The sequence below is a fragment of the Amphiura filiformis genome, chromosome 19 (assembly GCF_039555335.1).
Source record: "Amphiura filiformis chromosome 19, Afil_fr2py, whole genome shotgun sequence".
Taxonomy (NCBI): domain Eukaryota; kingdom Metazoa; phylum Echinodermata; class Ophiuroidea; order Amphilepidida; family Amphiuridae; genus Amphiura; species Amphiura filiformis.
In genome coordinates, this window is record NC_092646.1 from 43,570,454 (window position 1) to 43,595,217 (window position 24,764).

The following is a 24,764-nucleotide window of genomic DNA, read 5'->3' on the forward strand; positions in this document are numbered from 1 at the left end:
ATATTATAGGGCACGGAATCCAGTTACTACACTGGAATTTCAGTGACTCAGGACAAGCGGTATGTTATTTATGATAAGAAAATAGGTACCGCTAGAATATACCTCATTTCTTAACATATTTTGAACCACTTGTCTTGAGTCACTGAAATTTTAGTGACGTAATTGGATTCCTTGTCCCTAAAATATACATAACTTCTGCTCCCAGTGTGTAGTTATTTTCTGAGAAAAATGTAAAATTAGCCACAAAATTTATCAGGGGGTGTAGTACCACCTTAAATATATGGGCGATATTGTATCACGAATATGACTTGTTTGTGTTAAAACTCTTGTTTCAATAATGCATCGCGCATGGCTTTAATCATTCTTCATGTAGCGGAAAATCTATTATTGTTCGTTTATGAATTGCATGTTTTCATATTTCGGCACGGATTATATACAGGTATTATACACCATTAAACACTGACGGAAATGTTAACAGACATTCTTTCCGTTGATCAAGATCACATGATTCATGAGCCAAATTGGGCTATTCCATTTAAAATTCACACTACCCCTGTGGAAGTTTTTGGAAACATCTTCCACAGAGGGAGTATGATTACAGGGGCGTCGCCAGACCTTTTTCATTAGGGGGGTGTAAGAGTCAATGATTGCCGACGAGCCGTCTGTGTGCCGACATACCAAATACTAGAGCGGTTGTCACCATGTAGCTGAACCATGTTGCATCAGCCGGGACGACTTTGTTTTCATTTTACACCTTGGGAATCATAGCATCTTGGCATTTCGAAATAGACCAAAATATGAATACTGACATTTTAGATGTCGAAAGCAGAAGCGGAAATGGTAATTTGATTGACCACAACGTAGGGGGGTGTCTGAGGGGGGATTTTCCCCCTCAGAAGTAAGAAACTTTTGCAAAATGAAGACCCAATTGAAGCGATTTGGTGGACCATTTTGACACTATTAGAGTGTAAAATTTTAGTTTGAAAAAGCCCCCACATTTGTGAAATGAGCGGTCCATGAAGCCTTTTGCGCGAATTTCCCCTATTTTTGTAGGCCTATAAATTGTGTTAAACAAAATTTTGAAAATGTGGAGAACAGAAACGGAAATGGTCATTTGTGTGACCACAACGCAGGGGGGTGTCTGAGGGGGGATGTGTCCCCCTGAGAAGTAAGAAACTTTTGCAAAATGAAGACCTAATTGAAGCGATTTGGTGGACCATTTTGGCACTATTTTGTGTAAAATTTTAGTTTGAAATCTTTTGTGGACAAGTTTTCCCTATTATTGCAAGTGTATAAATTTTGTAAAACATGTTAAACTATAGGGCCTAAACTGGCAAATATTGAAAGCAGAAGCGAAAATGGCCACTTGTTTATCCACTACGCAGGATTTTTTTAGGGGGGTTCCCCCTCAGAAGTTGCGAAATTTTGCAAAATGAAGGTCCAATTGAAGCCATTTGGTGCAGCATTTTTACACTATTTAAATCATTGCTTTACAAGAATTGAGACTCACAATATTAAAGCATGCATGTATTGATGTTGAAGTCAGCACGGAGTCCGTCTTAATATAATACTGACTTGGTGACAAAATGTGACGACGGGCCCTGCATTTCGGCGGGCCGGCAGTCATTTTCACATGCTTTTAGGACGAGGACCCGCCTTAAAGCAATGCCTAATTGCAGGCCTATTTTAAGACCTACTTCCGATCGACCCGACTGCATGTTTTTAGGCATAGGCCTACTATACGTTCAATTTAACTTTTTTCTCTCCTCTTTTCTCCCTTTTCCCCTTTCTCTTCTCTTCTCCTCTCTCTCTTCTCTTCTCTTCCTCTTTTCCTCCTTCCCCTCTTTCTTTTTCTTTCCTTTTCCTCCTTCTCCCCCTTTCTTTGCGATTTGCCGACGACGGCACGATTTTGCCGACGGATTTGACGATTGGGGGGTGTCACACCCCCCCCCCCCATACCCCCTCTAGCGACGGCCCTGAGTATGAATTTCAAATGGAATTAGCACATTAATCAACTCTATTTGAATTTCACCCTCCCTCTGTGGGAGAGTCATGTTGAATCTTTGTCAGAGGGTGTATGAATTGCAAATGGAACTACCTAATGTAAGTTCATTCCATTTGAAATTCATACTCCCCCTGTGGGAGATATTTCCAAAATCTTCCACAGAGGGAGTGTGGATTTTATATGGAATAGCTTAATGAACTGTTATTAGGTACTCTTCAATAATGTTATTAGGTACGTTTGTACCCAAGAGTTAAAAGTACGATTTCGGTAAACTTTTACTAATTTGGTTATTCTTTGCCAAATATTAGAAAATATTATTAGAAACAACTGTCATGAAAGTTTTCTGGTTACGTTAAGGGATCTGGAATGAGCGTTTTGAGCGTTTCGACAGTATTTTTTGTGGGACATGAGAGCACATCAGACATATCGAATTGCATTCTGAATACGAAGAATGTCTTTCTGATATCAAATAATTTTCATTTTTGAAATTCACGATATAATACAAATGTTATGACAAATTATTAAAATTTGATATTTTTCAAATTTTTGATATATAACAGTCCTCGAAATAAATTTTATAAATCTAATGATATATTCTTAAAGTGTATGTATATAGCTGGGAGGAAAAGCCGACGATCAATTGAACATTTTGACCTTTTATATTGAAGATATGGATTTTTTTCCCAAAAAGACCTATTTTTTTGTGTTTTGGGAAAAAAAATCCATATCTTCAATACGAAAGGTCAAAATTTTCAATTGATCGTCGGCTTTTCATCCCACCTACATACACTTTAAATATAAATCATCAGATTTATAAAGTTTACTTCAAGTACTGTTAAGTATCAAAAATATCAATTTTAATGATTTGCCATAAAATGTGTATTACATTGCGAATTTCAAAAATCAAAATTATTTGATATCAGAAGGACATTCTTCGTATTCAGAATGCAATTCGATATGTCTGATGTGCTCTAATGTCCCACAATAAATACTGTCCAAACGTTCATACCCCTTCCTTAAGCCAAACTAAAGAGGTAAAATGATGGGTGATTTAAAGCTGAGACGAAAATACCTCGTCTCAGATTTAAAGTCATCATTATGATTTTAATTCAAACTTGTTCTGTTGTCCTAAAACACAAAGAATTTGACTGAATCCAATTAACGTTAGGTTGGGACCCCGGGTTGGGACATGACTATTACCAAATATACCAAAGAATCAGTTTGAAAAAAGGTTACCAAACTCATAAAATAAACTAAAAAGCAAAAACAAGACAAACGGACAAACATAAAGGAGTGGAAGCAAGCAAAAGTAATTGTAGCGTACATCATGCTTTAAGTATGATCTTAAAATGATAAATTTCTGGGTATTTCCCCTCCCTTTTTCACCTGTCATTGTGAGTTATCTTTGACGATGGTTAAACACAGTAACAATAGAAAACCACATATGAATACAACGAACCTAGATTTCATATTTCAAGATCGAAATGACTGTTCTTTTTCCTTCACAATAGCAAATGTTAACCACTTTAATGTGTTATTCGTATTGGGCTATTCCAGAAAATAGATGCACACCCCCTATAGAGGAGTTCGGATATCCGGACTTTTTGTCCAGTCGTGACTGTTGGAAATCCAGACTTTAAAAGTACCCAAAGGCAAATTTTCCTTCATTTGATTGGATTTCCAAGCTTTTCCCAGTAACATTGGCAACTGGAAATCCAGTCGTTTTCAGAAAGCAAACTTGGAAATCCGGACATTTCTTTGATTGAAAATTTACTCCTCTATAGGGGGTGTGCACCTATTTTCTGGAATAGCCCATTAAACAAAAACGGAAATGTACTTTTTGTTTAAAGATTTTACGTACCAAAGTGGGAAAATGTAATTCCATTTTAAATTGGTATTCAATTGAAGATGAATGTCACAGATAAGCGATCTAATTTATTATCTTCATCAATATCAGCAACTTACGACCAAAGACTATCTTCCAATTTCAAATCGTCAATGTCAAAATCTGTCTGACATATCACATAACATAATTCCGTCTGGGGCGATATTGTTTTACAAGTGACTTGAACTTGTGTTTCAATAATCATGTTTAATGTCTTCATGTAGCGAAAAATCTATTTATTGTTCCTTGGGTCATGGTTCAGGGGCTCCGGAAGATTTTAAATATTGGGGGGGGGGGGGTGGCAATGGCACCTGGCCAAAACTATTGGGGGCCCCAATGGTACTTTTCCATAGCCACCTTTTCCATAGCCGCCCTGCCCCCCCCGGTTCCGGAGCTACTGTGGATGTTCCTTATATGAAACGATTTGCATGTTTTCACATTTTGCACGGATATACAACTAAATACAAGTCTTACACCATTACAGACTCTATTCTTTCTAGAGTTTGTAATTAACCAGATAGGCTATTCTTTCCGTTGATCAAGGTCAAATGTTTTAAGATCCAAGGAATCCATATTAGACATGATATGCATTATAACATGTATAATAAAACGTTTAAATGAAAAATTTCTGGAGACATCCCCTCCTTTTCACCTGTCAATACGAGTTATCTTTGACGATGGTTAAACACAGTAACAATAGAAAACCACATATGAATACAATGAACCTAGATTTCATATTTCAAGATCGAAATGACTGTTTTGTTCCCTTCACAATAGCAATTGTTAACCAATTTAATGTGCTATTCGCAAAATATGGAAATGCACTTTTTTACGTGCCCATGTCGGAAAAAAAGTGGTATCCTATTGGAGATGACTATCATAGATAAGTGATCTGTTATATTCCATGTGGTGGGAAAAAGTGTAAGTATCAATATCAGCAATTGGTACGACAAAATTACCTAATTAGTAGACCATCTTCAAAATTCAAAGCGGGTCTAATAAGGCAAAAGATAACAGCCCATTGTAATCCATTATTTGGACGTCTACGTGGGTAAGATTGGAAAGATATCAGGTTATCTTTCCAAACAATAAGCTGAATAATGAACATTTTCAAAAAATATAATTCTTAACTTGTGAAATAATAACATGTAACGGGTGATTAACTTGATTAAATCATCTTTCTCAAAAAGGAGACACATGAAAAAAAAATACATGCAAAATAATTTTGTGAATTTCAATAGCATGCACTTGAACCAGCAGTGACATTGGGCTCTACTATTTAAAATTCACACTACACCTGTGGAAGATTTTGGAAATATCTTCCACAGGGGAATATGAATTTCAAATAGAATTAGTACATTAGGCAGTTCCAGTTGAATTTCATACACCCTCTGAGAATGATTCAACCTGAATCTTCCACAGAAAGAGGGTGAGTTTCAAAAGGAGTTGGTTAATGTGCTTGTTCCATTTGAAATTATACTCCACCTGTGGAAGATGTTTTCACAATCTTCCACAGGTGTAGTGTGGATTTTAAATGGAACGGTCCATTTTACAAATTTTACCATTCGTATTTTATCGTTATAACGAAAACTTTCGCTGGAATTTCAGATTTGATAAAACTAATTTTTTTTTTTTTTTTTTAATTTTAAAAATTTCAGAATTGTACATTTTCATGACCATATTTGGAACCAGCATGAAACATGGATTAAAATGAGTACAAACAAGCCTAGTATTGGTTCAGTGGTTCTTAAGATAGCTCTTGATATTTTGAGAAAATATCGTTGACTTTTTATGTTGAAACCTATGGCCAGTATATACAGAGCATTGCAATCCTATACTTTATACTGATATGTATAAAAACCGTTGTGTGCAAATCGGAAAGATCTTGACCCCCCAACTTGAATACAATAGATTCTTTATATTCACCATGTTCATGTAATTATTACACGAACATGGTAAAAAAGCCATACTTTTGGGCTAACTAACGCTTGCAACAAAGACATTTAAACAGAAAATCTGTTCATGGGTTCCTTGATCCCTCTGCCTTGATCCTAAGTCCATTCGTGTTAACAAAAAGCTGTTACAAATTATCTAAAATCCCTTCTGATTCCTCATATAAACGGAGTCGGAATCTGCAGTGGGTATTTATACGAAAAGGTCGACCTATAATTTTACACTTTCATATATTGGATATCAGAATTAATTTGCAAGTCGCACAAATATTTTGTTATGTCTCTCTATAGACCTCTATCAATGGGCATGAACAAAAATGTAATATTTGATATTCAAATTATGCTAATGAAATAATTAACATAAAGTGCCTTACCTGAATTCATTAACAACTGTGTACATATATGACTCTGATAATTCGCCACTTTCATACAAATAATTAATCTGAAAAGAAAAGAAAAACCAACACATTTTGAAATAATATACGCATAACTCTCACAAGGGGCATAACAGACATCGAGATTCTGCCTATTTCGACCGTGACGGGGTATGTAATTGAAAAACAGTTATGAACCAGGCCAATTTACACTGATTTCCATGGGGCTAATTCCTGGGGGGGTTCTTCCTGGTTGAAGGTATACGGGGATGTGCCACGGTTTTGGGGTACCTTTTCAGCGATTTTGGTATATTGATGGGTGGGTTTTCAGTGGATACCAATGCGCCCAATTGGGCGCATTTGGGCAAAAATGCCATTAAAGCGCCCAATTATGGCAAATTTGGGTGCTTTTTGGGTGCTTTTTCTTGAAAATTGGTATACTGATGGGTAGCAAAAACAGCAAAAAGTAGGTATAGAGAAAGTCAGCATCCGAAAGTCTGCGTGGCACACCCCCGTACAAAAATTTTCGAAGAACCCCCCCCCCCCGGGGGCTAATTAGGTATTCATGCGGCCATATCACGGGCCCTCATGATCCGATTCCCACCAAATTTGGACACTGTGGATGTTTTTCATCATGTTCTACTGAAATATGGTCATGAAAATGCTGAAATGCAAAAAATGAAAATTTTATGACGTCACACTTCGGTACTCTATATACATAACTTTTGTACCAGTGTATAGTTATTTTCTGATAAAAATGCAAAATTAGTCACAAAATTTATCAGGGGGTGTAATATCACCTTAACATTAATCTGTAATTTCTTTATACTTAAGTAGATAAATTAGCTACAATTATTTGAATGGGGCTTCAAATTTGTCAATACTGCGGTTTTCCTTGGGTTGTTTGTTTTTTTTGGTGAAAAAACAAGGAAAATCTCATAGACCAAATAGTGTCATTATTAACTTTCATAATTATATATATATATATTTAACTTTTAAAAGGGCATTTCGTGATCGACAGCCTCATCCCCCACTTTTCTCAAAAAAGTTGAGATTTTTATATCACTGGAATACTCTGGCTACATAATGTTTATGTACAAAATATTTCTTGCAGATTAATTCGTTTAGCAAAGAGATCGCGAAATTTGAATTTCGTTCTGGTGCACCAGAACGAAATTACAACGTATTGTCTATGGAGCAGTGTAATACACATAATCATGCATAACTCGCAAACGCAAAATGGGAATAAACTGAAATTTTGGGAATATGCTTTTTTCGTGGATATGTACTGACAAATGTCATAAAAAGAGGATGCTAGGATCACGAAATACTCCTTTAAGTTAAAAAACCCGTAATAAACGTGTTATTAAAATAACATTTAATTGTCGGGTTATATAAAGGTCATAGAAATAGATTATTATTGGTAAGATCCACAGATAATGACAATATTGAAATATTTTACGATTTCACCTCTGATAATAACAGCAGACTGGTAAATAACAATATTTATCAATAGTTTGTAAACAAATAAACAACACGTTGCCATGGTAACTGACCTCTGTGACAAATTGTCGCGATAGATCTTTGTAAGCGGCCGAAATCTCGTCTGCTAATTCGCCCGTGTAACTACGGTTTAAATGTATAGCAAAATCAAGCTCTGTGAAAATGGAGACAAAAAGGTAATGTAATATACAAATTGTATTAAGCTTACATAATCCTTAACCATATTAACCCAACCCCAGCCCTTAACAACCCCGGGTAACAACCACGTGTAAAAATAAATAACAAGTCAAAGCAAAACAAAATGAAAACCCAAATCGATATGAAACAAAATTGCTTTGTTTGCAGTGGCGGTACCGGGGCGGTACCAGTGGGGGTTTTTTTCGGGGGAGGAGCACTTTTTGCCCAAATTAGTGGCACCACTGTTTGTTGGTGCCTAATTTCATTTGATGTATAGAAATCGGTACGTACATAATAATAACTGTACATTTTGGTGCATGTACTGTTTTGATGGTTTCAAAAGGCCAGGTTTTAACGCAACGGGTTCGCCATCGAACAATGTCGAACAAATATAAAAGCTGTCAAGCTTTCGTCAGGATTAGCTCCGACTTGTTCATGATAAAACGATTGGCATGTAAAATGTCCCTTGTTCTAGTATAGGCGCGCCTTTCCTACCAAAGATGTGGTGGCTCTGAAAAGAGCCGTTCATGGAGCCGGACTGCTCTTGTCCACAGAAAGGTTTGTGTCGATGGACTTAACTGTACAGGGTCGTGACAAGCCGGAGGGGGGATGGCATGGGGGAGTGTGTGTTACCTTCGGGCCAGGGTTTCGTATGGGCCCAAACAAATGAAAGAATAAGGGCAAGTGACATGGCAAATATAAACCTAAAAGAACGCATTAAAAGAAATGAGCACTTATTTTATCGCTGTTGCACTAGCAATTTGTTACTACAAGAAGTTACTTGCTGAACTTTGTTTAGAATGGTCATGAATGAACAAATGAATTGAATTATATATTTTTAGCACACAGCGAAATATGATACTTACGTATAACAGTGTTTTCAGATGTTTTGTTTCCTCCGCCTTCATGGATTGTATTGGATGGACCGGTATCTAAAAACATTGACCAAATAGAACAGTCAAGTTAAGTAAAATAATCAATAATGGATACACCTGACAAAATTTGAACACCCGTTACGTGTTTTGCTTCTGCAAGTGCAAGCACCTTCCTGAACAACATATTCACAAGTACAAAAAAAGGGAACAGGGAAAAATGCTAATTTGCATAAAACAAAAATGGCCGCTAATACAGGGCTTAAATTTGACAAATATGATGGATAAAACCATCTAATCTTATACCTCTCATTATTAGGAAAAGTATAGTTTGACCTATCTCCGATGTTGCCTACAAGGCAAAAAAGTCAAAGCCCGTTGAATCGTATTAATATCAGCTGAACATTTACCTATTTTGTGTTGTTATCATCATCGTCATCGTTTATATCATCATCATAATTATTATCATCATCGTCATCGTCCTCATCGTTATCATCATCATTGCATTATTATCATCATCATTATCGTCATCATCATTACATGCAGTTCAACATTAATGTATACAAATCAACAACAAAAATTATTGTCATTAATTATTAAATAATTGTGGTCAAAAACCTCAAGGAAAAGTCATCGATGCGATGGTAAACAAGTTAACAATTCTCATTATTCCTAATTGACTTGATCACAGAAAGATAACCTAGTCAATTAGTGTTATTCAGTCTTCTTCGCTGTCTTTCACTAACTTCATGCATGAGTTTATTAGTTAATGTTCCTTTCAACATACACTAGGATCCACAACATGCTCATCTATCAGGGGCACAGTTCTTAAACCCCAATACATTTGTTCATTCAGTGAATGACCTTTGGAGATTTGGGTACAAAAACTCATACTCTGCAACATGATGTCAAATTTTGCACTATGATTATGTAATTGAGGTTATTGGACTATGCCATTGGGATGAGGCTATTGTGATCCATAGTGATAGCATCAAAGGATAAAATCTGGTCTCTGACATTGAACATGTTGAAAGGAGTCAGAGCCGAACGCCGAAAGAAGACACGCGCCCGACGGTACCATCGTTTTCACCGATATTTATGCTTTTGTTGTCTTCTTTAGGCCTACACAGCAATGTATTTTTAACAATACGTCATTGTCAGACAAGTAAACCCTAATCATTAAAATCAGTTTATGTGCAGGTATTTACTATTTAGGCCTACCAAAATCAAAAGATAACAGCCTCTAAGGGCGAATTTCTCGACGGGTGGCTTAGCAATTGGCTTGTCTAGCCTCAAGGCTTAAGAGGTCGTAAGACCAGGCTTAACTGAAAACGTATTTCCCGAAGCACGGCTACCATAGCCTCGAGGCTTCGTTAGCCCGTGGGCCAGGCTTGTAGGATTAGCCCCAGGCTTCAGTAAAATTTGCATTTCTCGAAATCAGTCTTCTGTAGCCGTAGTCTACGCAAGCCTGTTAGACCAGGCTTACAGCGGCTTTTCTTGGCCCTGCCTCAGAGCAGGTCTTAGGTCGTAAGCCTTGGTCTATTTCAATTTACAAATTATTTAAATTGTAACGCAAAGTTTATCTTTCATATTTTGATGGTCTTTCAATTAACATGAGTAAGCAGTCGCGTAACTAGGGGGGGAGCAGGGAGCTCTTGCCCCCCCAAGAGTTATTAATTAATTATTTGGTCATTTTTGGTCCCTCAATTTTTAAGGTTAAATAAATTGCATTTATCCCACCTTTGTACCATTGGCCTATATGTCACCAGCTTTAATACCTTAAATATGGCATTTGTACCATAATTTTTTTCAATCCCACCTCCCCCATGTCAAAAAGAAATCTACGCCAATGTTCCGGGGACACATTCCAAGCAGATCCCATAACTCCTCAGACCCACTCCACCCCATACAAACCCAAACAGCATGAACGATGCCTGCCCCTCATTTATTATGTTTGCCCCGCTTCCCCACCCCAACCCCAAATGAAAATGTCTAGTTACGCCACTGTGGGTAAGTAATTGTTCGATTTAGTTGAACATTTCAGCATTTTATTTTAGTGTTCATTTGAGTTAGTTGATTTTTTTTTAAGTAGCTGTTGCTATCATAAGACCTACTCATTTTGAATGATGGTTTATATATAACGAATATAATTTTTTTTTTAATCTTTCTTCATCATCATGATCATCATGATCATCATCATCATCATCATCATCATCATCATCATCATCATCATCATCATCATCATCATCATCATCATCATCATATGATGATATGATACCACCTGTCCCTATCCAAGCCTTAATAGTTTGATACTCGTACTTTTCATAAGTAGGCCTATTACAATATTATTTTGGAGTCCCTATATTATACCAGGTTGGACATCAATTTAATATAATAGAAGAAGGACAACATTGGTAAAGATATAGTAAATATTTGACACGAAACAATAATACATATAATATGTACATGCAGTATTAAAACTGAATTTACGGATAAGATGCATATAATATTTCTATATCTTCTACTATAAAATTGTACCAACAGATAACTTCATGTGAGATCTCAGAAGACTACTGATATCAGCAGTATATAGCACGTTGGTTGCTTTCCTTTTTAGGGGAATCACAGATTCCTTTCCATTAGGCTTACAGTTTTACCCTTTTTGGGATGCAAAGAAAGAATCACGAGTATAAAGCATAGACGTATCATTCATACAAGTTGGCCTCAGAAAAAGTCAAGTGGAAATAAAATAATACATAAAAGACACAAAAACAGACACAATATTCTTGCATCAAGTTGTGTACGGTATAGGCCTATAAGCCCAAGCACAAGACCGCGGGTCCAGGCTAGTCTTTGCGCCGGGAACATTGCGATAATGAGACGGCAACCTTGTTAGTACGGTAAACCGTGAGGACCACAGCTTATGTACATCTACCTCCAACAGCCTATACAATTAAGTCGCTGGTTGAAAGGGACGAGGTTGTCAAGCGTTAAGCCTACAAGGCCACTAAGACTAGGTTGAATTTGCGTTGAGGAAATCCGGCTAGAGTTAAGACTCGGGCTTCGAGAGCGGGCTAGGCTTAGTAGCCTCAAGGCCACCTTAAGACTACGGCTTAATAAGACTCCTGTCGGGAAACTCGCCCTAAATAGCGTTCTCGCAACAAGTACATTGACTGCCTTAAATAATAGGCCTATTGCAGAACATTTAATTATTTTAATTTTAATAAAAGTTTTCTTTAAGGAAATATATTCTGGCTAATATTGTAATAAAAATTGAATGTTGTCCTATTTCGATATATTCGTATACTTTCCATTCTAAAGCTAGATAGCCAAGGGGGAGATTGTGGGGGAAGGGGCAGCTGCCCTGTGAGAAATTCCCCGTGGGATGCTGGCTACTCAGATATTCAAGAGTTTTAGACCTTTTTGTACTTTGCCCCCGGGGGGGGGGGTCACTCCTATTGTGGCCTGTACACCATCCGTGATAATAAAAACGCGTAAAAAGGGTAGTTTTTCGTGGGTAGGCACGATACGCGCGTATCGTGTTTAGGGTGTCAAAAACATGAAAAATTGGAAAAAAGGGTAGCAAAATTGCAATTGCTTATACGCGGAAATGAAATTTAGGGTGTGAAATTTGATGCAAGGAATAAAATCCCTGTTTAGAGTGTGAAAACAGGCGTGTGTTACCTGTTTAGGGTATCGTTTTAGCCAAGGGTTAAATCCTTGTTTAGGGTGCTTTTCAAAAGTTGATTATCGCGGATGGTGTACAGGCCACAATGGAAGTGACCCCGGGACTTTGCCGCCCCCTCCCCCTCCCCCCTCCCCCCAAAAAAGTATTTCTTACGCCACTGCATGAAAGTGTTGATATCCGTTGTTCCTGCTCTTCGTCGGGTTTTTTTGTTAGTCTTTAGTGGTACTCCCATCAAACACAAAACGTTTTCGACATGATTCGCAAAAGGTTATAAAAGGTTGTCAGAAAACGTTTAAATGTCGGGTTATATAAAGGGTATATTAAGAGTATAAAACGTTTTCATAACCTTAAAAAACATTTTTGATAATCTACTGCTCAGCAAACAAAAATGTTTTACAGAAAACGTTTAAATGTCGGGTTATATAAAGGGTATAAAATCGTTTTAATAACATTCCAAAAACATTCTTGAAAACTTGATACAAAACATTCTAAACAGAATGTTATTTTGGGGAGTTGAAAAAATATTTTGCGAAAAATGTTTGCCCAAAATATTTGCAATAACGTTTTAAAAACGTTTTCATGCCCTTTACATGTTATTAAAACGTTTCGAAAAAAACATTTTAAGAACATTTCTGTGTTTGCTGAGTGCAAATATTTTTACATAATGTTATTTAAGTGTTGACAAAATATTTGGCAAAAAATGTTTGCAAAAATAGTTTACAATAACATTTTTAAAACATTTTTAAAATATTGTTGTAGTGTGTTTTCATACAAAACGTTTTAAAACGTTTTCATGACCTTTATATAACCCGACATTTTAATGTTATTAAAACGTTTTTATGTAAACCTAAAGCCAAAATATAACTTATTAAAAACGTTTTTAAAACGTTTTTGTGTTTGCTGGGCAGCTGTTCTTTTATTTTTACATATCAAAATGAAGAGAGCAATAGTAGTACAGCGTAAGGTAAGAGATACGCCCTTTCACGTGAAAAACACTAATATTTCTTTCCTCGTGGTGTAAAAAAACAGATATTTATGTTATTTTAAAGACAATACCTAAAACCCACAATAAAGCCTCGTTAAAATCATGCAACTGAAGATATTCTTAGAAAATTGGCGTCGATTAAAAGACTCTCGAATATGCACGACCACTATTTGCATGTATACAATAAATGTAAATAATAAAACCCAAAATTGTAAGATACTGAAAAACAATACAAATAACCAATTTTCTAAATCAAAATTAATCAAAAAACCACCATTTCTTTCTTTCCACAAAGCAAATAGTGATCACTGATGTATTTCATCCCATTTCCTTCACTTCCTTTTAAAACAAAAACCAAAGTTTGTCCAGAACGGAACAAGGAAAGCTATAAAACTTATTTTGATGTGGTTTTCTTAACCGGTCAATTGAACAAGACACGCAATAGTGGGTATAATTTGTTTTTGAAAAGTTTTGTCCTCGTTGACGTGGTTTTATAGATGGACGGATCCATGTCCTTCATATCATGTCTATAATTATGATTTTTACTTTCATGACATCAAGAGTACTTTTTTACGAAATTGTACTATACTGTGGCAAAAAGTATCCGAATACTTGCATGGAAAAAATCCTAATATCAAAACAAAACCATATTTATGCAAATTTATTTTAAATAATAGATATTAGAAAAATACTATCTAATTTTGCACATTACATAAAGTTAAGGGAGCTGGAATGAGCGTTTTGAGCGTTATATTTTTATGGAACATGAGAGCACCTCAGACGTATCGAATTGCATTCTGAATACGAAGCATGTCTTTCTGATATCAAATAATTTTCATTTTTGAAAATCACGATATAATACAAATTTTATGACAAATTATAAAACTTTGATATTTTTCAAATTTTTGATTATAACAGTCCTCGAAGTAAATTTTATAAATCTAATGATATATTCTTAAAGTGTATGTAGCTGGGAGGAAAAGCCGACGATCAATTGAAAATTTTGACCTTTCATATTGAAGATATGGATTTTTTTCCCCAAAAGACCTAATTTTTTTGGGTGTTTTGGGAAAAAAATCCATATCTTCAATACGAAAGGTCAAAATTTTCAATTGATCGTCGGCTTTTCATCCTACCTACATACACGTTAAGTATAAATCATCAGATTGATAAAGTTTACTTCGAGTACTGTTAAATATCAAAAATATCAATTTTAATGATTTGCCATAAAATGTGTATTAGTACTATTACATTGCGAATTTCAAAAAATCAAAATTATTTGATATCAGAATGACATAATTTCTTCGTATTCAGAATGCAATTCGATATGTCGGATGTGCTTTAATGTCCCACAATAAATACTGTCCAAACGTTCATACCCCTTCCTTAAGTTACACGCATTTCATTCCCATTTTAAAAGTGCTAGCAACTTTACTTCTTGTAGTCATATTTTATTCAATTGGGTGTCATAATGTGCAGGACTACCGTAGTGCATCTATTACAATTTTTTTTTTAAATATGGTTTAGTTTTAAAATCAGGATTTTTTGTTCAAGTGTTCTGATACGTTTTGGGCGCAATAAACTTCGTGTTTAAAATGTGAATAAAAGTGATTCATCTTAGTGTTTATTATAGGAGACAAAAAAATTGAAGGAAAAAAACAATTAAAAAAAATAAATTTCGCTAAAGAATATGTTCCTTTTGACATGAGCTTTATAAATTGTAAACAACAACAACAACAGCAACGGCGACAATGATAACAAAACCTAAGTTAAAAATATCAATCAAATAAACAAACAAGTTCTGTCAATACAAATGAATATTTCACAACACAAATAACATCCAGTGTGGGAATGATTGAGTCTGCATAAAAAAGACAAGGTGCCCGGTTAAAGGCTCTTTCATGTCAATCATAATAATAATAATAGAGGTTTATAAAGCGCCTTACAAACAAATTTCAACACAAAAAATCAAAGGGCTGACCAAACGGAGAGCGGAGAACAAAAATGATGCATGTGTATATAGGAGGAAGGAGTTCCGCAGGGCTCTGTGATTGGCCCCTCGATTTTAACTATATGCTATGTATACTGCTCAACTTGGGGACATCATCAGTGCTCACAGTCAACATTATATTTGCTTCAAATTGTTGTAGTCATTGTTGTTGTTGTTGTTTGATGTTTATAAGCCTCGTGTCAAAAGGAAGAGTTACATTACAGGCAATTGTATGACCTTACGATTTTTGTTTTAATTTAAATCAAATAAATTTACTTACCTATTACAAATTTCCACACTATTACAGCGATCAAAATAGACAGCACCAAAACCAGAATTAGTATAAACAAACAAATCAAAAACATTCTCTTGTGCTTCCGTTTTGTCGAGTTGTCATTTTCATCAACAGTTCTACTTTTGTGATCATTTTCTTTGGTTGTTGTCATCATCGGAGAATTAGGATCATCACTTTCCTTTTTCGCGCCATTTCTTCGGTCACCATTTTGTGTACCGTTTGATTTTCCCGCCAAATGTTTTCTATTGGCATCGTTCTTTTTAGAAACATTTTGTCTATTTTCATCTTTACTATATGTTTTGTTTACAGTGTTGTTTCCTTTGGCAGAGTTTGTCCGATTGCTGTTTTTAGTTTTGGCACTATTATCCACGTGTTTCCTAGTTTTTGCACCATTTTGTTTGTTTTTATTATTTAGAGGGGTTTCGCCCTTCTTGCTGCCATTCGCCTTGCTTCCCATCATGGGCGATACCTGAAAAATAAAATGAAAGAAAGAAAATACAGTTGTTCAAAGTTGTACCATGCAGGCTTTCAAGGCATACAAATCATCATCATCATTTTTTGGAGACGTTTAAACAATTATTTTTAAACGACTCATAATATGAGTGAAGAACTTCACAGTGATTAGATGTATACCTGCACCAAAAATTAATGTCTTCATCCTTGAAGTTGGGATGATTCATTGGTTATGCAGGATCAGTGCAAAAGATGTCGTATAAGCCTACCATATACTCGCTGCTTTCCGTTCTTAAATCATTGTTATCTACACTTTGTTGTTGAGGAACATTACATTTCTCGAAATACATGTCTGGGTTCAGCACTCAGAGAAGTGAAGTTTATATCCTTTAACATATTCCCTACTATTTTATTCCGCGTAGTAAAAAGGCATACGGTATGTCATTTTGTGTCAACATGGTGTTGCCCTGAGTAATTTAATTTGATAATTTTTTGTTTACAATTAAAATCTATTTTATGAGACATTTTAGGGATTCCCCTCTCAGCAAATTGAATGGATAGCTGGGAATCCCCCTTTTCAGTGTGTTGCACAATTGGGAAAACCCCCTGAGATTGTAAAGTGAAGATGACATCATATGGGATTCCCCTCAGGAAGTGATGTCATGGGATTCCCCTTAGGAAGTGATGTCATGTGAAAGGTTAATGTTATAATTAAGGCTTGGGATTTCCCAAGATCACATCATGTGTGGTAAAATATAGCAATTGGCTATTAAAATAATGGGATTTTCCCAGTGCTTGATATAATTATAAGAAAATGTAAACATAATTCTTCACAGTTTATAGTGTTGATCTGGGCTAACTAATATGCTTTAATACAGTCCAATTCCTTTAAAGAAAGAAAATTGCGAACCAGAAATATTTTATGTAGTCAATGTACTACTGCCTGCCAGTGCTGTCGGAGAAGATCTAGAATACGTCAAAGAACGTACTTCTTCCAAGAAAGGAATATAATATTCTTCTGTCGACTTGCAGAAGTCTGGTTTATGAAACAACACATCTGTCAATATAAGTGGGGACAACTGCATCGCAGTCCTGCTCCTGAAGATATTGTGTGAAAGGTGGAAATAGCACCATTTTTGAAGAAAGCAGCACAAGGGGATAAGTGTTTGGAGAAAGCAACGCCACTTTTGTGTGAGGATTTTATTCGCAAGGATATTTATCAATGCAAGTGTACAATGGAATTCGCTGATTTTCGCAGGACAAGTGAATAAGGATACATCAGCCGTCCAGAACATTGCAAGAACTCTATGTTATACCATCAAGAAGAAGAATGCTGGCTAAGTACTGATTAGTTTAAAGAATAATTATATTTGATTATTTCGTATGTGCATTTGTTGTCATATATTGTACAGGTCAATCATATCTTACTTTCAATTAAAGACTTAGATTTTGTTAGCTTAATCAAACAGTGTATTTGTGTTGTGCATTCGTGTGAATTTGGGTAAAAGGTGATTTTGGCTTTGAGTCAGTAGGCCTACGACTCGTAACAGTGTCCAAGTCTGAAGAAGTCAACTACATTTGTACATAATGTTAAATGTGTACATGAACAAGTAGGCTGCAATACTCATGTAACAATAGATACTTTTTCCTCTAAATCCATTGGAAGATCATTGATCTCGCGGGATTGATCTGTTTGGGTGCGATTTATAGCACGACACAAGGAACCAGTCATTCACACGAAATGCCCGTTTTGATGGACACGTACCCTGCATCGGCCTATTAGATTTTTTTTTTCAAAATTATGTATTACAAATCAAAACAATATCTGTTGCCTACTTTTAAACATAGGGCCTAGATCTACTTTAGTAGGCAACAGGGATTAACATATTGTTATATATGCATCCTTTTAAATTCTGTTCCCTAGTGAATAATTATGTTATATTGCTCAATTTATATAGTTTTGTGTCTATGAGCAAATTCGTATAGCTGTCTAGAGATTCATAATAAATTAGTTTTAGGCTTGACAAGAAAATGCACATGAAAATCAAAGTGCGCAACTGGGATTATAATAGCGTGCAGGAATCACATTCAATGTGAGCATTTACATTTATCACGTAATTTCGTGACCTAGTAAAATCAAACTGTATCTTTAACTTTAAGTTTAAGAAACCGACTTTAGAAGACCACCTCTGGAGATTTAAGGGAAAATGGGATTGTCAGGCATGTCACGCAGGTTAACATAAAAAAACCGGTATAGGCATATACAAGGTTCTTCAAACATAAATTCATGATTAGTGATTGAGAGAGTGAGTGAACGAATGAGTCAGGAGTCAGTGAAGGTGGGTGAGTAAATTGGTAGGGCCTAAGTCAGTGAATCAGTAAGTCAGCTATAGTCAGTAAGTCAACCAGTAAGTCAGTCAGAGAATACGTAAGTCACTCGAACTTTTGCACATATCACTACAAGTTTGATTTTATTTGAGGCTGAATATTTGAGTATACAATGTATGACTCTATATACACGTACACGAGACCGATAGCCTATAATGTTCCCTGTTCCCTCGGAAGTACGAAGTACTTGCTAATGATTCATTTAAGGGGGTACTACACCCCTGGCCAATTTTGTGCCTATTTTTGCATTTTTCTCAAAAATTATAGCACATTGGTGACAAGTAAGATAATGTATATTATAGGGGCAAGTACTACAACTACTGTACTGAAAATTCAGCAACTCAAAGCAAGTATAGTTATTGATTTATTGATCAAATATTGGTTTTCCCTCATTTTTTACTGTAACTCCACAACTGTTGTTTGTGCTTAAATAAAATGTCCAGTGCAGTAGTTGTAGTCCTTGCCCCTATAATATACATATCTTTTGTCCCCAATGCGCTATAATTTTTGAGAAAAATGCAAAAATAGGCACACAATTGGGCAGGGGTGTAGTACCCCCTTAACTAATTCTAAATGAACCATGGGGGAAAGCGGAATCCTCAATTTAATCTTTAGATTTTGCCAATTAAATTAAGACTTTTTTTCCACGTCAATATCCCAGCAGGCTACAACCGTTGTGAATTGAACACAGGACCTCACCAGATTCGAGTAATTTAACTAGTCCGTAAACTAATCTGACTAGTTGATATTAAAAGATATACCATTACCATAGCTTCACTTTCAAAGACTCTAATTAAAACACATTATCAGTATACACACTGAATTTTTCAGTTTCGGACCCCCCCCCCCCAATGTAACTTGACAATACAATACAATACAATGCAATACAATACAATACAATACAATACAATACAATACAATACAATACAATACAAAAGCATTTGCGCCATTTCCAAAAGGCTCAGTGTGCAACCTTACATAACATAACCAAAAGACAAGACAAGGGAAAGGGAAGTGCTCACGGAAAAGATTATTATTTAGAGATAAGTTTTATGTTCCTCTTTGAAACATAATGATAAGCTATTTAAAAAAATTGTTTTTTCCTTGGTTGTGAAAACATTTATGCAAGCAAATGTAATTTAAGGTTGGTCTGAACCCTGGAATTATGGAAACTTTCGGGTCTCATAACTTCTAAATTGTTGGTCTAAAGTATAAAGTATACATATTTAGAATGGCAAAGACTTGCTAAGTTCATCTGTGAGGTCAAATTTGGACCAAAATGCCATTTTGGCCCAAAATCCCAAAAATAACGGGTTTTTTTAAATTAATTTTTAAAAACTAGATCAAAATATCTAGGACCCGTTTTTTCATTTTTTTGAATTTCGAACTTTGAGAAATTTGCACCAAAAATGGTCAAAAAATGCTGATTTTTCAAAAAAATCATAAGAAAGCCCGATTTTGGCCCAAATTTCAAATATTTATGGTGAAATTTTATTATTGGATTTTGGGCCAAAAATGGCATTTTGGCCCAAATTTGACCTCACAGATGAACTTATCAAGTCTTTGCCATTCTAAATATGTATACTTTTATATACTTTAGAACAACAATTTAGAAGTTATGAGGCCCGAAAGTTTCCATAATTCCAGGAACCTGATCATTTGGTGTATTGAAAGCCATTGAAAACACTCAACTTCATGATTGTACGACATATTTGACGTATACAAAGATAACATTAAACAGTTTTGATTAATCTCGTCGCTTATAAATGTAATAGCTTACATTTCATTTAGGATATCATTATCATATTATAAACTATCATACTTATAAATTAATTTTATTTACTTCTCATAGTAATTGAATTTACAGAAATGTAAATACGGTCTCTATGTTATTTAGAAGCAATTATGCAGATGTCCATGTATTCAGAGAAATAATAAATACATAATACAAGTGAAACCATATACCGCCCTATGCACACTTTATCAAATGAAATCTAATTATTGCAAAACTATAATCACGATAAATAACTGTTCAAAATTTAATGTGGCACTTTTGTAAGAAAATCCCATAATTGGTACTTTAATATAATTTATATCCTGTAAATAACAGAATGACCAACCTACACACGTATTGAGAGAGTGTGTGTCGTCATGGTCATCGGTCTAGCACATGCAAAATAAATGAACAGAATTAGATGGATGGAAAACAGGGGCGGATTTAGGGGGGGCGCAGCCGGCGCTCGCCCCCTCTATTTTTTGACTAGCAAAGGGCGCCGGCCTAACTTAAAAATACAAAAAATGAAAGAAATTCAAAAAAATGAACAAATTCGGCCATGAACAGCAAACAATGGGCCAAAACCGTTGAGTTTTCGAGGGGGTAACCACCTTAACACCATTTTTTGTCGTCGACCAAAAGGCGCCCCTCTATCAAAAATTCCTGGATCCGCCCCTGGAAAATATTGGTTACATTTGGTCACTTTATGAATAGTTGGGGTATAATAATGATGCTATAATAACAAAATAATTTACATTTTTTGCACTTTTTACATAGTTCGTGATGCTTTATATCACCATTTATTGTAAGGTATGTATAATAACCATGAATATAGACCAGAAAATATTTTTTTTGCAATGTATGGAATATTGGATTAATTATTAGGGGGAGGGGCAAGCAATTTTGGGCATGCCACTGTTACAATACATTTTAAAAATTGTTGGTTAACATTTTTAACCTACAATTTTAAACTTCTGATAACGTGTGTAAACTTATCTTTAACCAACTATTTTAATATTTTAATCAACAATTATTGTGTGGTTCACTTAGTAATCCGTGTTGGGTAATGTTAACCCGTGTTCTAACAGTACCGCAAGGAGGGCTGTCAGGGCCAATCAATTGTTTGCAGGGCAAAGGAAGGGTGCAAGCAATTTTTGGGAGGTGAGGGAGGGGGGTTGACAAGTCAAGGGGAGGGGCGCAAGAGATTTTTGAGACACCTTCACAGGGGAGCTTTTAAGCAATACGAAAACATTCACATACCTTTTGTTGCCACTACGCTTGCATTAAACATCTAGACCTTTTACGTTTTACAAATTGGATTCTCAAAGATTTAGCATGTACAAAACGGAAGAGGATTTTTTAGAAGGCCGAGAGGGAGAGGAAAGCAATTTTGGCAGGCCTAGAATGGGTGGGATGCAATGGGGGAGGGGCAATGAGCATTTTGGCAGGCCATTTTGAAATGTGTCTACGCCGGGGGAACAGTTATCAATTTTTAACAGGTTCTACACAACACACTTTGTCAGACGGAGGATGACAATTTGACAAATGTACCAAGAAAATCGCAAATCGATTACAGTTTTATTATATTTTTATGATTCATTTCCGAAATGCCGATTGATCAATCAGAGAAATCAATTTTCAGAATTGAAACGAGATGCAATAACTCTGTAATAATAATATACAAAGAACTTAATTGTATAAACATTGGTACGATATAGATTCGCCACACTCTGTGTGTATGACGGACTAAAACATGAAAACTCAAATTTTGTTTTATCTCTCAGCTTCTCTCTACTCTATTCCATATCTAAATAGGCCTACTCCATTATGATTAATAGGAGGAGGAGGAGGCTGAGTAGAGGAGGAGGAGGAGGAGGAGGAGGAGGAGGAGGAGAAAACATAGGTTCTCGACAACGAGATGATCAGTGGTGATAATGAACTTGACAATGGATGACAGCTAACGCCTCAATGTGATCTCATAAATACACTCGCTTGCATGGCCAGAAATCTTTGGCGAGGGGGGGGGCAAAGATTTTTTGCAAACCGAGAGGGTGGGGCATAGTGACAAACATACAGCATCATGATCATAATCAGGCATGTCAGAGAGTATGGCATATAATGTAATAATTATTCAAACTTTGCATGAAGGTCGATGCCTGAAATCTTATATTTTTATATATATTTCAGTTTCTAGCATTAAATAACGTTGTCCATTTATCATAGTCAGATTAATGAGTCCAAGTCAAAGATATAAATATCTATTATATTCAAATTCATATGCAGCCAGCATTCCTACACACAGATTGTTTACAATTAATTCTATAATCACTAATATATCAAAATCGGAAAAGTGTACAACTTTCCAGCCCAAAATATTGTTATTTTGAAAACCCAACATATGATATCGCGTCAGTGTTCTGGCACTGCATTAAACATTTACACAATGATGCCTTTCATTTTACAGGCCTATGAAACACATATTGACATCAAAACAGAATATTCAATACATCTATTGATCAACTCTGATCAGCGTCAACTAAACTTATTGCAAACTTTCAAATAAAATCATCTTTTAATTTATCAAAAATAATAGTCAACAAAGTTTGTCTTTACTTACCACACTCAACTCCACATCTTCGTCAATCTTTTTGCCCGATCGCTTAGGCATGATTCCAAAAAATGTCAGAATGTAATTGATATGGCCTATAGAATTACATTACATGTAATCATGTGTCTGTCGACCAAAAAATGTAGACCTACAATAATGCTACCGACTAACACGACTGGTGACTAAAACCTTCAGAGACTCATTGACAATACAGGTCTTGCATGGTTCAATTACGCAGCAGCTATTCACTGCGGTATTGTCTACAGTTTGACTTTGTTAACCAGTGACATCTTTATTCACTCGAAGCAGCTACTGTATTTTTTCTGTTTACAAGTCAAAATGTCACCGATTTTTGGTGCCTAATGATCCAAAAAGTGCTGTATAGCCTTGGACTGATCATTTGTTAAATATTTGCCACCGCACAGTGTGTTATACCACTGCAGACTCTATTGTGTTGAAAAAGAATTGTTACTTTTTAACAAAAGTTCAAAATATGGTTAAGTGTATATAGCTAAAACCTGTGAAAGTATTGTCATTTCTAGACGTTTGGCATAACCTACTTACTTATAGATATCATAATAAATATTTAATGATTAAAATTAAAATTTATGACCATTAAGAAGTCTTATGACCTACTATCAAATGCATTTTAAAACGGGATTTCGTCCGAATAAGGGCAAATTAATAATAATATAAAAAAGGGGAAAAAAGCAACAACAACAACAACAACAAACACAACCAAAAACGCCATCACCAAATATCGTAACAAATAACACAGCAAACACACCCCAGTAAAGAAACATACCAACAACCAAACAAACAAAAACAAGCAAATTAAGAAACTATAAAACAAATAAGCAGGAAAGTTGAAAAAAATAACTTTCCTGATTTAAACAACTTGGGTGCCGAAGGAGGGACGCTTTCCAACCCCGGGTGACCCATTTACGATGATTTTATTGGCAAACGTATTGTGCTGACAGACTTGTAGAGTTTAAACGTCAAAGCCAAAGTCAAATAAACACATTTCAAATTGTATAATACTTGTATTTTAATTGTTGATATAAATTAGATTTAATTGCTCATAAAAATTTATTGGATTCAACATTACCAACTTTTTCACCATAAAAAGTCAAATCAATCTAGAAATCAGGACGTTAAACGTCGCAACAAAACGACAAACATTTAAAATGTTAAATGTCCTATAAGTATTATTGCATTGTTCCCCTTTGAAATAATCCACCTGGTGGGTAACCCATGGGTCCATTTAAAAATCAAACCGATCATGATAATTTTCCAAAACATTAAAATAATCATATATTTACATAGCTGCCAGTTACAATATTTTTGTTGCCTGCTTGTCAAAGAAGATAAATATTATCTAAGGTGATGTGAAACCCGCCTCTGCAGCAATCAAAACAAGTCTAAACAAATAGGCCTACAAAACACCACAAGTTCAAATCAAGTGACAATAATTAATCTTTGTATTTGAATTTGCAGGTGTTTTTGTTGTTCCAAATCGAGGGAGTATTATAGCTAGAAGACCTTATCTGCAATAGCTCCCCTATAGACATTTGGGTAATTTCTGCATTCTATATTGTACACAATCTAAAATTTGACACCAGGCAGCTATTGCAGATAGGGCATTCTTGCCCTAAACCCTCGAAATGTTAGAGTTTTGTCAGTCATCAGTTCACGAAAGTAAACTTTTGCATCAAAGTCCGACTATATGCAGTTATTTAAATCCATCGCATGAATACAGTTATCAACCCGATCGTTTTTCAATTAAAATATAAATCATATAGCTAACGGGTTATT

At 35.4% G+C, this 24,764-nt stretch overlaps 1 protein-coding gene across 2 annotated transcripts in view; it reads right to left on the reverse strand.

The window, feature by feature from the left end:
* The window catches only part of LOC140141340 (uncharacterized), a 55,130-nt gene extending 32,000 nt beyond the window's left edge, over positions 1-23,130 (reverse strand). For both annotated transcript variants that reach the window (XM_072163177.1, XM_072163176.1), the window contains exons 1-5: positions 22,959-23,130; positions 15,712-16,195; positions 8,763-8,828; positions 7,773-7,873; positions 6,217-6,284 (exon numbers count right to left, since the gene is read on the reverse strand). In XM_072163177.1, the coding sequence (XP_072019278.1) occupies positions 6,217-6,284; positions 7,773-7,873; positions 8,763-8,828; positions 15,712-16,195; positions 22,959-23,009 (770 nt within the window). In that variant the 5' untranslated portion in view covers positions 23,010-23,130. The remainder of the gene's footprint in view (positions 1-6,216; positions 6,285-7,772; positions 7,874-8,762; positions 8,829-15,711; positions 16,196-22,958) is intronic.
* Between the last annotated feature and the right edge of the window lie 1,634 nt (positions 23,131-24,764).